A 15,823-nucleotide genomic window follows, 5' to 3' on the forward strand; every position below is an offset into this window, starting at 1 on the left:
GAAAATAACAACCTCTTACTCAGCAGCTCTGCTCCTGTGGGCCCAGTGGTGGAAGCCCCACTGACACTGGTGAGCACACACAATTGCGAGTAACTCTATTGACTTCAATGTGGTTCTGTGCACAATCAGGTGCTCACCAACAAGAATAAACATTGCACATCTAGGTCCTATAAGTATCAGGTAATAATATACCCACTGCAGTGACAAAAATACATTTTTACCTCTCTGTACTCTTTTTTTAGCATCACGACACAGCTCAAGGGCTCGGGTCCCACCAGCTGTGCAAACTCTGTGAAGGCAAAGGGATGGGGAGAACAAGGGTCACTGAGGGCAGAATTTTGTCTGCAGAACCAATATCCCTGAGGATGATGCATGAGAAGGGAAGACTACAACTTAATTCACAGGGATCATTTGCAGCATTAGAAGTTGGAAAATACGTCCTTTTACATGTAAACTGAGCATACTTGATCCTGAGTTGCTGCGATGTAATAAATAGGAGACCTACAATGCCATTTTTAGACAGCCACTTTTTCAAGTAGAACTATCCTTTAAACTGCTCTGTTTAGTACTTTAGAGCAATGTATGTCACTTCAAGGCCTTTGATCCCTTCCAATGGCAAACCACACATGTTGGGGAGGGCAGCAACGGAGCTGGAATGTGTGCATGGGGGGGGGAGAGGCATACACTTCCTTCAGGATTTTGTAAAATGCACACATACAATACAAGGGCAAAATTGTATATAGTCCATGCACAGGTATGAAAAGGATTACTTAACCAGCACTATTTTGCCTTTAGTGATAACCTGCCCTGTAATTAAGGGGTGTCCTTGATCTGGCAAAGAGACAGCTAACAAAGAGTAGGTTTCAGAGTAGCAGCCGTGTTAGTCTGTATCAGCAAAAAGAAAAGGAGTACTTGTGCCACCTTAGAGACTAACCAATTTATTTGAGTTAGTCTCTAAGGTGCCACAAATACTCCTTTTCTTCTAACAAAGAGTAGAAATGGTTAATTTTTAGCATGGGAAAAGATTAACCATGATGTACAGGAAGGTTCTATTCTGGGACCAGTGGTGTTTCATGTATTTATTAGTGGACTGGAAAAAAGTGAGTAGTGAGGTGCGAAACTGTCCTGATTATTCAGGTTAAACTAGCCTAGAGAAGACTGTGAGGAGCTTCACAGGGAACTAATCAAGAATCAAGCTAGGTAAATAAGCAATATGACAGATAAAATTAAATGCTGATAAATACAAAGTTATGCACATTTAAGGGAAAATTTGAATTACTCATACACCTAGAGGCTTTAAATTAACTATCCCAACTCAAGAAGAAGACCTGGGCATAATTATGAAAAGCGGTGTTAAGATGTGTAAGATTAAAGGAAAACAGGTTGTTTTGCCATATTAGAAAATCCTTACAATTGTTTAGTTGAAAAGCCCTAGCACCTTCATGCTTTGAAGCAGGGACTTAACCTTAGGGAGATCTCCCTGCTGTTGCCATTAACATTCCCCCAAACTTGGCCCCAGGTATTAGTCTCCTAAAAATTGCAGTTTGCCCAAGCTCCACAGAGACTTAGCGTTTGGCAGCTAAACTAGCCGAAGATTCTGCCTGCACTGAGCATGCTCCAGCCATTCACAGCTCCTACATGTGCCATCAGAGCAGCTGAACATAGGGGCTGCAAGGGCTGAGCTGGACTTTCCTGCAATTTGGCCTCATCGCTGCCAGGGGCTGCTGTGGTTTGGTGCCTCTCCTGTGCTCTCCATGCTCCTCCGGTGGAACCCAAGCAGCAAGGAGAAAGAGGAAGCCTGGCTGTAGTTTAGAGTGGTGAGAAATGGGAGAAGGAGCCAGGGAGAACAGAAGAAAAGGGGATGAGAGTAGGAGCCAAGGCGGGGGGTTGGATAGGAGCAGAAGAGGGGGAGATAGGAGTCTGGGCAGGTATATAGGCATGGATGGGGGGAGATACAAGCAGAGGGGAAGTGGCAGCAGCCAGGGGGAGGTAGATAGGAGCAAAGGAGGAGGGGGAACATTGGAGAGGCAGTCAGGCAGGAGCAAGGGAGGAGCAGGGCACGTGGGGGGCAGATAGGAACAGGTGGGGAAGGGGTGCAGGAGGCCGAATGGGGGCATAGATTGGAGAAGAGCGGTAAGGGAGAAGAAGCTGAGGGGTGGAAGCAGGTAGGAGTAGAGGGGAGGAGGGACAGAAGCCAGGATTGGGGGATAGATAGGAGGACACAGGGGATGGAGACAGGCTGAGGGCACAGGGACAGAAGAGTCTATAATTGCTGGAGCCCACTTGTCTCCAGAACCTAGGCACTCAGCTACTATGGTGATGAGTCTGGTGTAGGATCCTGTACAGAATAGATCAAACCTTGGAACTGAACCTAGGTGTTGAGTTTCTACTTTCCTCTGCTGTCAACAAATAGCTGTGAAACTCTCCAGGAAGGTGTGTGTCCAGACTCCCTCTAGTGGCACATGTACATTGAGGAAAACAGCCTATTACTGTTAGCTCAAGTGACAGATATATGTGTGGTGGATCTAAAGGTTCCAACCCTTCTGATGATCCAAGCTGGTGTTAATACGATTTCACAGGATAGAAATTCTGTTTTTTCAGTTTGTTTTCTAAAATCCTAGGAAATTGCATTAAGGTTGCTCTAAAGTCAAGCACTCAAAAGTTAGGAAATACTAGAGTTAAGTTTCCATGCACAACTGTAATTTTACCCCCTTGTGCATATACATTACGATAAAGACTTTAATTACATGATCACATGCTATTTCTTCCACAAGACCCCTGCCTATACATTGATATAAAGTTAAGGCTGCCAAATTAAGCATTCAAAAATCAGATCTGAATGTCGAATACACAAACGTATTCTCTCCACATGTAGATACACATTATGTTACAGTTTTAATGAAATGAATACAATCTACCTTAAATATTCCTGAGTATCTCAACGGCTATAGAAAATACTGTAAAAATCTATTGTATTATTTGCAAACAATTCTATTATATTATTTCTATTGGATTATTTGATTCCATACGTGAAAGTTGTAGCATAATGCATATGGGCAACCGGGCCAGAGTTATATATGTTCAAGCTTAACTTTAATCTTTCCTGACTTTTGGTCCCTTATTGTTACATTAATGTAGATTATAAATTTAATAAAGCAACAGATAATCAGCTCCTTGAGCAATCTGATGTGCTGAGCATCCCTTAAATGCTGTCCCCTGTTTGGACTTGTTTAGAATAGCTGAGTTGTTCAGAGAATGTTTGGCATGACGTGGTAGCCTGAAAGGTCTTAGCCTCTAACTTCCCTCTAAGCTTCACCAGCAGGCTATCAAGGGCTGCCCAGACGGAGAGAGGCGCCTCCCCCTCGGCCTTGGGCTGCTGCCATGAGAGAGGGCTGCGGGGAGTCCTCTCTCCCCACCGCAGCCCTGGGGAAGCCTGCACCCCAAATCCCTCATCCCCAGCCCCATCACAGAGCCTTCACCCCCAGCCATAGTCCTCACCCCCCGGCACCCAACCCTCTGCCACAGCCCTAAGCCCCACGCCGCATCCTGAACCCCTCAATCCGGACCGCACCCCAGAGCCTTCACCCCCAGCCAGAATCCTCACCCCTGGTACCCCAACCCTCTGCCCCATCCCTGAGCCCCCTCCCACACTCTGAACCCCTTGGCCACACCCCTGCCACACATCACCTCCATATTGGTGCACATAACAAAATTCGTTCCACACACAGATGTAAAAAATGAGAGGGAACTGGCCCAAGGACTAGTTAATGCTGGACTAGTAGCTGGTGGTGAAGCCATGTAACCATTTGTCCCATGACAGGATTGCCAGCATCTCCAAGATCTTCCCCACCATCATGCTCTACAAACTGTGGGAGGAAGGGAAGGTGACATCTCTGGATGATCCTTTGGAACGCTATGCCCAGAGCTTCATTATTAAAAATCCTCTGGGGCGACTCAAGGAATCTGAACAAAGATACACAGCGGATGGGCTGATCTTCCTGGAGAAGGGGTCACTGCCACTCAAGCCATCACCTGTTACACTGCGCAGGATGGCTAGTCAGCTCTCAGGTGAGAGAACCCCACTCCCAGTTCTTCAATCCTCACCAAATTCTCCAGCTTGACTCTGTGCATCAACATACCATTTAAAACAACAAAACTCCCTGTCCCCAGTGAGAACAGGACACAGCAATGCAAAAACCTCTTGTCTGTGTTTGTCAGGCAGTGCAAACAGCCCCCTCCTGGTGTGAACCAGGATTCTCCAGCTGCTCCAACAGGCGAGCCAAAAGAGAGCCTCTCTCCAGCCCAGCTACTAGCAGGTGCACTGAGTTGGTCTGTTGTCTGGGATATGCCTCCCACTGACTGAGCTATGATGAGTAGGTCTTCCCCTGACTAAGCCAGTAGGAGCTGCTGGATTCCTGGCTGTTTCCTGTTTCCTAATTTCTTTGCAATTCAGGCTTCTGCATTGAAATCAGGGATGAAATGTGAGGCAGCTTCTTGTCACCACAGTTCCTCCCCAGCCCAGAGTGCTGTCACGGTCTGTGAGGTGGAGTTGGGAGGCAGAGAATTGTTAAGCATTGTTTGTTTTGATGGGATATAGCTTCTATAATCGAAATGCTGGTAGTGCGGCCTCCTGATCTGGGATAGCCTGGTGTTTGCTGTCAGGGGACGGCTCTTAATCCGCTGTTTCTCTTATAAATGAGTAACTTTGATATTAAAGTAGCTGTAGATGGCAAGGCCTGATATAATCTGGAAATCCCTCAAAAGGTACGGCTATTAATGCCTGCTGTTAGCTGGTATCAAGTGCTCTGCTTTGACACTCCTTTAGAAGCATGCAGATTCCATTATTAACCCAGAATTAGTGGGCATTGCTATTCTGAGATATTTTGGAAGCAGGTAATCTTGGCATCAGCAGGCAGGGATTGTGCCTTTGACTCCATTGTTCTTCCTGTAAAATGGGGATAATGATACTAACACATCATTGTAAGGTGTTTTAAAATTGAGGGATGAAAAGCACCTTACTGAGTAAACGCAACACACGTTATGCATGTTTTTATTGTCAGCAAGGTGTGGTTGGCTGCACACACCGTCCCCATCTAGTAGTTAGGGAAGGATGATTTTAAAAGTGAATCCAATATCAAATGCAATGTTATAGTTGCACAGTTAAACCCACAAAGTCAGGAAATGTAAAAGTTAAGATTTTAATAGCAACATTAATGCTGCAGTGTTGCACATGATATATATCTTAGCGGTGGCTTTTTACAGCATAAACAGTAATATACAATGCAGCCTCACTACTCTGCATTTCTCTGATCTGCGTGCTGTAAAATCCACTCACACCTCTGAGCAGAGATAGTGCTGGAGTGAAGTGCTAGGTTGCTAAGATTTTGTTATATTGAAATGTACTTATGTATTAATTATACTATGAAATGTTGTTATAAATAATGATGACTACACTTGTCAGATCAATTAACAAAGTGTGTGCATAAAGCGATGACCTTGCTTTTTTTTGGTTATGCTTGTTCACTCCCTAATTTGCAGATTTCAGTACCTTGCTATGAACCCCCCAGTCAGTGGTGGTAATTAGGGAGGCTCTACTGTATCAGTGCCTGACTCTACAAGGGATTGAGCATTACCTGCTTGGTGCCAGGGTTGCCAACTTTCCAGTTGAAGAAAACCGAACACCCTTGCCCCGCCCCCAGCCCCACCCCTTTTCAGAGGCCATGGCCCCCGCTCACTCCATTGAGCATTGGCCGGCTAAACCCAGGGTTGTGCGTTCAAACCTTGAGGGGGCCATTTAGGGATCTGGGGCAAAAATTGAGGATTGGTCCTGCTTTGAGCAGGGGGTTGGACTAGATGACCTCCTGAGGTCCCTTCCAACCCTGAGATTCTGTGATTCTATGCAAGTCAGCTATTGTAGCAGCAGCTCCCTGACCTGCATGAGAGATCGTAGGCCTCAACCCAGGCCTACAGAGCCCTGTTCAGGCCTCAGACCACAGCCACCCCGAGCAGCTCACTTGAGTTAGGGGAGAAGGGGGCCAGTGATGCTCTAGCTTGCAAAAGACCCCACAAAGCTCCTGATTGGGTGAGACATCCAGCCCCACCTATTGGCTGGGAAGCTCTACTTAAACCAGAAAAAGGCACAGAAAGTTGTGTAATCAACAAGAGGGATCCTTGCTGGCTGTGAGTATGGTCTCTGCCTCCTTGCCTGATGCCTGAGCCCTGCCTTCCTGCTTGTTCCTGGTCTCTTTATCCCAGGCCCCTGTCTGTTCCTGGTTCCTGCTTTCCTGCCTCACTCCACGTCCCTGCTTCTAAAGCCTACCCCAGCTCTGTCTCTGCCTCTGACCTTTGGCTTGGCTCCTGACTCTAGCTCCGGTTCCAAGCGCCTGACTCTAACCATTAGGCATGACTGCCTCCACCCTGGTCCCTACAGCCTGCCCAACTCCCCAGGTTAGGATAGATAGGGAACCCGTGCATTGATCTCACAAAGAGGGAGGGGCTTCATTACACTTTGCGGACATTGTATGGCCTTTTTTATACAGGTCAGATGAGGATCACAGGGGTCCCTTCTGGATTAACAATCTATGACTCTGGGCAAGTGCTCACTGAGCTTGATGCAAACAAGTAATTTTTCTATTGCTTTTACCCTCTCAGTCACAAGTTCCCCCCAAACTATGCGCAGGCCCTAGACCTCTGAGGATTCTGCCCATGACAAGTTCCAGTTCTACACTTCCAGATCCTCAGTTTGTGTAAATCATCTCAATGAAGTCACTGCAGCTATGTTTTGCTGAGAATTTGGCCTCAGGGGGTTGTTTAATGGAGCCCTGTTCTGAAAAGTGTGGTTAAAATGTATTTTATTTCTAGTGGGAAAAGTGAACTGTTTTCACTCTCCTCCAACTCAAAAAAGTCTGGAGGAATTTAGCACAAACTGAAACAAAAAATCACTTTGGGACAGAAACAAGTTTGGAAAATTTCAGCCCCCACAAACAGATGTTCCTGACATTTATAAATATATGACAACTGGGGATGTAATGGAAACTGTTTTGCAGGAGCTCCTAAGCTAATGGAACATGTTCACCTGAAAGCTCTGGCTGGGATTTACTGAGCCCTTTCGATCAGCCTTTCCTTCCAAAAGGCTCTTGCACAAGCCTGGATCCAGCTAGGGTTTTATAATTCTTCAAGACATTTTACTAAAAGGAAGCAGAACAAGTTTGGCAGAAAAGTGTGGGTCAGCTCTTACCTTGTTACCCTGAGTGATTCGCCTCTCCCCAGTATAGCTCTGTGCACTGTACTGTACTGAAGGATTTTTTTCCCTGGGTCACATATTGGCAGAGATCCTGGGGTGGGGGGTTGCCGTACTCTGCAGCCTGGGGCACGGTTGACTTGCAGGTTTAAACTAGTGTAAATGGTGGATTCTCTGTAATTTGAAGTCTTCAGATCATGATTTGAGGACTCCAGTAACTCAGCCAAAGGGTATAGGTCTATTACAGGAGTGGGTAGGTGAGGTACTGTGGCCAGCGATGTGCAGGAGGTCAGACTAGATGATCACGATGGTCCTTTCTGGCCGTAAAGTCTATGGGTCTATGAGTAGTAGCACATTTGCTGTGTCTTTGGTAGAGAGTGTAATTAATCACTGTTGTTTTCCTTTGTCTTTGACTCTATCATTTTGGATCATTATTGACCAAACTCAATGAGTGAATCTTGATGTTATCCTAACGAAAATCATTATTTGTCTGTTGCTGTTTTATATCCTATTGTTCCCATGGCACAGGGCTGCCCAGGAGATTGCGGTCCACCAGTCTGCTGTGGAGAGGAAGCACACAAGATGCTCTCGCTCTCTTGAAGGATGATGTTCTGGTAGTTGACCCAGGAACCAGGTCAGGTGTATGCATGACTTACACTTCTCTTGGCTAATATCTGGCGACTGTAGCAATGCTTAGCTGCTAAGGAGTCAGAACCAGAGCTGCAGGTGGTGCAGGCAGCTCCTTCCTGTTACAGTACAGTGCCTGCAATCCTCGCTCTCCTTTAACATGCATCATTCACTCAAGTACCATTAGATATAGAGAGAGAAGACAAAGTGGGACAGTTTGGAAGTCAGCATTAGCAACTAGTGACAGCACAGTCAGCAGGGATGCAAGGCCATTCTGCCATGTTAACCCCGGGTCTCATGGCTGATCTGTGTCTGGTAGGAAAGGACAGGACAGAATTTACATCTGTAGTGGAGAAGGCTCAGGCTGAGGTCTTGGTGATCCATTCCAGAAAAAAATCAAGTTGTCAGATAAAGAAATTACATGAAAATCAACATATTGTCAATAATATCTATAAATGTCCATTGCAATAAAAAACCCTATTACAAGACCATTACCTGGGTTTGCAAAGTCAAGCACTTAACAGTTAGAAAATGCCAAAATTTAAGTTGCCTGATAATAGAGGCCTCATCAATCTGGGAGACAAAGGCAGAACAGGATCCAGTGGCTGGAAACTGACAGTAAACACATTCAAACTTAAACTTTGCATATTTTTAGTGAGGGTAATTAATCATTGGAACAACTTGCCTAGGGACATGGCGGATTCTCCATTACATAGAGTCTTTACATGCAGAGTGGAAATCTGTTTCTAAATGATCTGCTCTAGCTCCACCTGAAGTTATGGGTTTGGTTCAGGAAACTCTGGGTAAAATCCTGGCCAGGCAGTCAGACTACATGAGCATAATGGTTCCTTATGGCCTGCAGATCTATTAACCTGTCTCACTCCTCACTGAGGTACATGCGTGCCTCCAGGATCACTTGCTGGTCTCTGAGCACCTTGGTACTTCAGGTGTCAAAATTATTTTGATTTTTTCTCTTGCTCATACACGCCCATAACATTCTGAAAAGATAATCTTTTCACAGGAACATTTCCTATCTTTGCATCCATGCAATGGTAACATTTTTCTGGGAACTCTGAACAGAACATTTTCAGCCACTTTTGCAATACAAGTGTAAGTAGGAAAAAATATATTTTCCTGCTGTTTAAAATGATCATCCTGGTTTTTTTTTTCAATTAGTTCAAAAATGGCTGAGCTAGGTGTGTATGGATTGCCCATTGAGAACTATGGCCATGCCTAAGCATGGAAGTAAAACCTGATTATAAATAACAACATTATGACTGGTTGAAAACACTTCTAGAAAGACAAAGTGTGCCCATGTGGGTTGTTTCTGAAGTGCGAACTTCTCTGCCTTATGTCAATAGATGCCATTCGAGCTTAAAACTTTAAAACAGCTTATGGACTTATAGGACTCAAGCACTTATGCTTCCTTAAGGACGTAACATTGCTGTGATGCTGCCTTGCTGACTCAAAGCAATTTAAGTGCTTTTGCCACCTTAAAGGTGGTTTAAATGCTTATGCCATGTTAAGTATGCAAAGCAGCTTAGCTGGGACTTTTATGGCCTGCTCCTGAGAGACATGGTGCACTTTTGCATCTACAGGCCTTCAGCCCTGTCCTTCCTTTTAAAAAAAAAACAGTGAAGAGAAATGAAGTGCAGAAAACTAAATGCACTGTCTGCTGAACAACTGAAAACAACAAGGTAGGAAATGCAGAATTAACTGTTCTTGCGGTGATATCTTTTGGCATGTATTGGGTGTAGTATTTCCAGTCTCTATTGCTAAATGTGGACTGTGATATCTACAGGTTCCACATCAAGATATGATGTTTTTTCTAAAAGACATGCTCTAGGAACTTTTGGGGGGACATTCTCTGGCTTCTCAAATAAATTGGTTAGTCTCTAAGGTGCCACAAGTACTCCTTTTCTTCTCTGGCTTGTGTTATACAGGAGGCCAGACTAGATGATCACAGGGCTTCCCTTCTGGCCTTGGAAACTATGACTATTTGAATCAGTGTGGCTAAATTAATGCTGCTGTTGGAATCCTCCCTTCTATATTTCCTGACTTACCAGCAATTCAGAATGGCAAAACCTCTTCTCCTCTTTCTTTCTTCCTCCGCTCTGCACTCAATCTGCCTGCCCTTCGGCCCTTTGAAAATTTAAGGTGGTTTCAGGGTACAAGAGAGTAGAGTTTGGAAATATCTTTTCTTAGTTCCCGTTAGCACATGATCAGACCACATCACAATCTGCCTGTGGCTTTTATAGAATGCCTAATGCTGTGGAATCTATGGAGGTCAGGGTTCTTGCTGTCACACTGTCTGGAGTGGCTCTGGACCATGAGTACCAACGTCAGGGCAGACTGTCAAAACCAGGGCGGACACCCCAAACTGGTGATATGTTCTAGAATTAGATTTCACCAACCCAGTAACAAATGTGAACTCCCAAAGTATTACAGTAGTCTTACAGTGCAGTCACAGGCAGTCCCCTTGGACGCTCCAGTCTATCTTGCCAGCCAGGCAAGCTGGACTATGTGATAAATGGTCACTTACACCAAAAATCACAAAATATTCAGGTTGCTTCCAGTCCCAAGAGACCAGTCACTTACCTCAGGTCAATTTGTACCTTAAATCTTACATCAAAGACAACACTTTTAGCCAATTCTATAGTAAAATAACTAAAGGTTTGTGAGGTAAAAAAAGGAATGAGAGTTATTGAGAGGTAGCAGAGATGTAGTAGAGATGGTAGCAGAGATGTATTAATCTGCCAGTTTCCCAAAAGTCTTTAAGGACTACCCAGCATAACTCTGGGGATCTCCATCTTCCCATTCAGTTATTCTGCCGTGTTAGAATCCAAACAGTCCAGAGATGAAGAATTTTTCCTTGTGTCTGTATTTATAGCTTCTTCTCACAGAAACCAAGCTGACCGCAGCAGTTCCCACCCAGATTCCTTCTTCATAGGATAAGGGGAGAGGGGAACGCAGTTAACAAAGTCTTTGATCCTTGATCTCACACAGTGACTCATCTGTGTTTAATGAACAGGATTTAACATCTTCTTGTAAGACACCATCATTTGCATTACACCAGGCTTTTTTCTCATTTGATGGATTACTTAGTTACAGAGGTATATACAATGCAAATGTGTGCTGTTACATTATAACATGAGGCATATTTGAGTGAGAACAATACATGCAGCATCCTACACACATTTATAAGACACTAAGCACATTTTTACCAACGTAACATCTAATATCTACTTTGGTGATGCTGACACACCGCTAAGCAAGACTGGTTTCCAGCTATGCCTATGTGAGAGATCAGTGAGGCCTGGGGCCTTGGCATAAGTGGGCACCTGAACTGCCAGCGTCACAGGTGCAACCCTGTTCTGAAGATGACACTGAATTGCATTTCTTTCTCATTTCAGGTGCCATTACAGTAATTTGGCCTTCTCTCTGATGGCCCACGTGTTAGCAGATCATGCCGCCGAAGGGGAGTACCAGCGGTGGGTCTCAGAGAATATCCTGGACCGCTTGGGCATGGAGGACACTGGCTTTGATATCACACCACCAATCCGGTCCCAAATGGCCGTCGGGTTCTATAGCAGTGGGCAGCCTGCCCCCCTTTATGACTTGGGCTGGTACAGGCCATCTGGCCAGATGTACTCCACAGCCGCTGACCTTGCCAAGCTTGCAATGGTCTTCCTGGGCACCTACCACCGGCGCCTTTTGGAGCCTGACACAGTGAAGACGATGCTGACACCTCTTTTTAAGTGCTCCAGTGAATACTTTGCCAACAAGACTGGCACACCCTGGGAGATCAATGAACAGCTGGGCTATGATATTATCAGGAAGGATGGTGACCTCGATGGCTATTCAGCCACCTTCTCCCTTGTCCCCAAACTCCGCTTAAGCTTCATAGTGCTAATGGCAGGGCCTAGGCCCCAAGGGGGAGATATTGTGACTCAGACATATGAGTACCTTATCCCTGCCATGAAGACAGCATTCCGGGAGGCAGAGAAAAGCCTGAGCCCTCCCCCAAATCCCACTCCTTATGTTGGCTATTACACTTACTCCAACCTGACCTTCTATGAGATTAAAGTTGGGCCCATTGGGGTTCTGGTCATGCAACAGTTTGGACCCCATATTGAAGAGCTGATCCCTGAAAATTACCGGACAATCAAGCTCCACCACCTGGAAGACCGAGTCTTCCAGGTGGTTTTTGACAAGGAGTTCCCATGCATTCTGCGGCTGGGCTCTGCCTCAGTCTCACTGGAGACCCAGGATGGGCAGCTCTTTAATTTCTATCCCTTTGACCGCAAGGGTTTGTCTCCCGGCTTTGATGCCCCAGGACTAAACACATACAATGTGGTGCGCATACATCGCAAACCCGTGTTCTACAGCTAACTGCCCTGGCTCCTGTGTGACCATGTGTGGAAGTTGGCTTCTGTTCTGTGTGTCCCTGACTCTCCTGCCCCCGAGGCCTTGGGGATGCAGCTTAAAAAGGAAAGATGCTGGCAAACTGACCATTCCATCCAACAAAAACTCTCTCTTCTGAAACGATTGCTGGCAGCTGGGGGAACCTGAAGAAACTACATGCTGGATATGTTGGATGTCTGGGATATGGACTCCACTGCATAATTCCCAGCACTTAAATCTTCCAGTGCTAACGCTGCCCATTTGGCCACCATCACAAAGTGTGACTGGGTTCAGTGGACCATTGGGAATCTCCTGTGCTTTTGAGCCAGAGTCTATTCTGGTATCCAAGGGTTTTTCAGGCAGCTATCCTCTTCCCTGCTACTAGGATTCAACTGCCTTGCCCACTCAGGTTTGCCATAATCTGAGATCCTAGACCACTTTGTAACGTCTAAGAGAGAGTGGGGTCCATCTCTTTCATATGGCTCAGTGGGGTACAGCAAGCAACCTGCATCTGTGTGAGTGGTAGGGAGCCATGTAGTTTCACTATGGGCTGTGTGGGTTTCTGCTGCCATTGTGGGTCCACAAAGGAAATCGTAGTGTTTAGATACAGAAGATCAAAGAGGATTAGATTGGTCGGTGCTGTAGTACTACAGTGATGAGCTTTATGAGTACATAGATAAGTAGATGTTCTCTGAGTGCATGTACATATGGGAGTGCGTGCACTTGTAAAAAGTTGGTTTCAGGGCTGCGTCTCTAGGTAGATGTCTGTGTGTAGGGGTTTTGAGTAGGAATGCATGAATGTCTGTATGTGTTGCGTGCATGCCTCCCTGTGGGTGTTTGTAGTTGTGAGTACTGTGTGTTTTGTCCTGTGTTGTGGCTCAGATGTGAGTGTAGATCCCTGTGTGAGCATTGTGAGCAGAGACTGAGCTGTGTCAGGACTGTGGCTCCAATGGGCTCTAACTTTTCCCAATTTCCCATGTGTAGCAGAGAGCAGCTTCAGTGCTGTCTGGACGAAGAGTTAGCTAGAACACAGACTGAAGACACATGATAGGGCACTAGCCTGAATCATAGAATATCAGGATCGGAAGGGACCTCAGGAGGTCATCTAGTCCAACCCCCTGCTCAAAGCAGGACCAATCCCCAATTTTTGCCCCAGAACCCTAAATGGCCCCCTCAGGGATTGAATTCACAACCCTGGCTTTAGTAGGCCAATGCTCAAACCACTGAGCTATCCCTCCCCCCCAGAGCTATCTCTCCCCTTTAAACTTGATCCCTTTAAATTAGGACCACCTTCAAGTACCTTGTAATGCAACTGATGCATTTGCCTTCTTCCTGACTGCCTAGGCAGGGAGGACAGATGACACACAACAAGTTGCTATGTTCAGTCATTTGCTTCTATCCCCTTCCTGGAGGGAGCTGGCAGTGATGGGAAAACATCACAGCAGTGCAAGGGGAGCAGAGGTTTTAGGAACATGAGCATCAGCAGAGGAAGGATCCAGCTAACAGAGACCTTTGGCTGCATCCACACCCACTTTGTGCTGACGGCAGCATCACTGCTTATAGCTCTGCCTGGAGCCTGAGTTCAAACCCATCAGAGGGCTGGAGCTAGATAAATGTTACCATTGTGATTAATCAACTTCACTGCTGAGTGCTGGCTCAGACTTGGCATGGACTGTATAGTCCTGAAATCCTTGGCTGTGGTGCAGGGCAAGGGCATGGTAAGAAAATCTTCTCAGTTCAATGACTTTTCGGCAGTGCGTGTTCTCTCACACCTACCCTGGTCTCTTGTGGCTGGTTAATTTCCTCCACTTGGTCATAAGCCCTTGTTGGCAGCCAGCAGTGATTGAAAGGTGCTCTGCTGCTGCTCATTCTTGCAGGATTTAGGAGAGCCTGGCTCATCCTCGGGAGTTGCCAGAGCTGGAAGATGTGGATCTTGTCCTCTCTGCCTCTCTTCCTGTTCCCCTGTCTCTCTCCTTTCTATTCTTCAAGTTCACTGGGAAAAGAGATTATAAACAGTGCCTAGAAATCTCTCCACCTCCCTTGTTCTCCATCTAAGCTCACCATTAAACATAGGATACGACATAAGGACTGCCGCGCTGCTCCATCCAATCCCTGGAGTCACAGCTGTTGCTGCAGTGCAGTCTTGGTCCCAGTGTTGTTCTCTGTGGGTGATCACAGCTCTCACCTTATGCAACTTCCGATGTTCAGATAGTTACACTGTGCAATAACAATCATATTAAACCCTGTCTAAATTCTGACTGCTTCTGTGACTGATGGTGCCTGGAACACATGGCTGCAGACAGTGTGACTACTGGACTGAGATTATATGTATATACACCTGACTGCAATGCTCCTCTCGGCACTTTTTGCAAAATGCAGCTTTCAGGATTTTGAGCTCATGACAAGTCCTCTTGTGCTGACCTTAAACCACAGAACCAGCTGTCTGATTCTGTGGCTGGGACTTCTCTGGCCCTAGAGTACAAGGGGTTAATCCTCACTCACCGTCCATTTCTCCTCGCGCTGGGGGAAGGGCACAGTGTACTTGGATTGCTTAGGAGACGGGGTAGGATGGCTTTGGGAAAATGGGGCTCTGCATCCAGAGGCCAAAGGTCAGGGCTGAGCCCCCTGAGCTGGCCACTGTCTGTTATGTCAGAATGTTTCATTTTCCTGTTAACATTGACCCCCAAAGAGAAGCCCTTGCTGACTGGGAGCATTTCTGTTTCCTACTGAGTCACTCCTGTAGCTTATGCACTAGCCTGAACTAATACTCCTGTTGGCACCTTGGTACCCGCAGATGCTACGGAAGCCTGTCCTGTGTATTCTACAGCTTTATTTCCTAAATATAAATGAGAGACAATATTCATGGTCTATGTTTTTAAAGGAGAATTCACTCAATAACCTGAATTTTAAATTAACAGAGCTTTTCTTGTGTGTGTGTGGATGGGGGGGGGGGTGGGACTATCAAAGGATCTGGATGGATGGGACCTGATTTACTCTCATTCCCACGAGTATAAATAGTGACTAGCTCCATTGATGTCAGTGGAGTAACACTGGCCAAAAAAAATTGATGGAAGTGAGAGCAAGAGGAAACCTATAGTTTCTAGCTCAGGCCATTTTTTATTAGAGGAGTGAAATGTCCATGGAAGTATGGCAGAATGCCCTGTGACTAACCCCTTCCAAAAGGGACATGGACCAGCTCCTTTATGACTTCCCTCAGACATGCTGTCTGCATCTCACTGATGTTAGCACACTACTAAAAGTAGAAATGCAAAATCTACCATCTACAGGAAATTACAGGCTCCCTAGCTTTTATTTCTCTTTCCCACAGAATTCCAGCAGCACATTTATCTGATTGCACAGAGATCAATGTGTCTAGATCAAAGCTGGCAAACGATGTATTGCAGATCCCAGCTCTGAATAAATCAGAAATGTGGGAGGATAGTCAGTAGTCCCTGTAGTCCATGTTTGCCTTGTGCTAATTAGTACTGTTACAAAGGTCATTAACACAAGCATGAAACTTTGGTACCAGCTGGGCATAATCCCTAGGGATGT

The 15,823-nt window shown here is 45.8% G+C and overlaps 1 protein-coding gene across 3 annotated transcripts in view; it reads left to right on the plus strand.

Annotated features, from left to right (window-relative positions):
* Window positions 1-15,131, plus strand: part of LACTBL1 (lactamase beta like 1) — a 28,536-nt gene extending 13,405 nt beyond the window's left edge. For all 3 annotated transcript variants that reach the window (XM_073316315.1, XM_073316317.1, XM_073316316.1), the window contains exons 5-7: window positions 3,821-4,068; window positions 7,769-7,874; window positions 11,281-15,131. In XM_073316315.1, coding sequence (XP_073172416.1) covers window positions 3,821-4,068; window positions 7,769-7,874; window positions 11,281-12,259 — 1,333 coding nt within the window. In that variant the 3' untranslated portion in view covers window positions 12,260-15,131. The remainder of the gene's footprint in view (window positions 1-3,820; window positions 4,069-7,768; window positions 7,875-11,280) is intronic.
* Window positions 15,132-15,823: the final 692 nt, after the last annotated feature.

The sequence above is a fragment of the Lepidochelys kempii genome, chromosome 18 (genome assembly GCF_965140265.1).
Source record: "Lepidochelys kempii isolate rLepKem1 chromosome 18, rLepKem1.hap2, whole genome shotgun sequence".
NCBI classification, from domain to species: Eukaryota; Metazoa; Chordata; order Testudines; family Cheloniidae; genus Lepidochelys; species Lepidochelys kempii.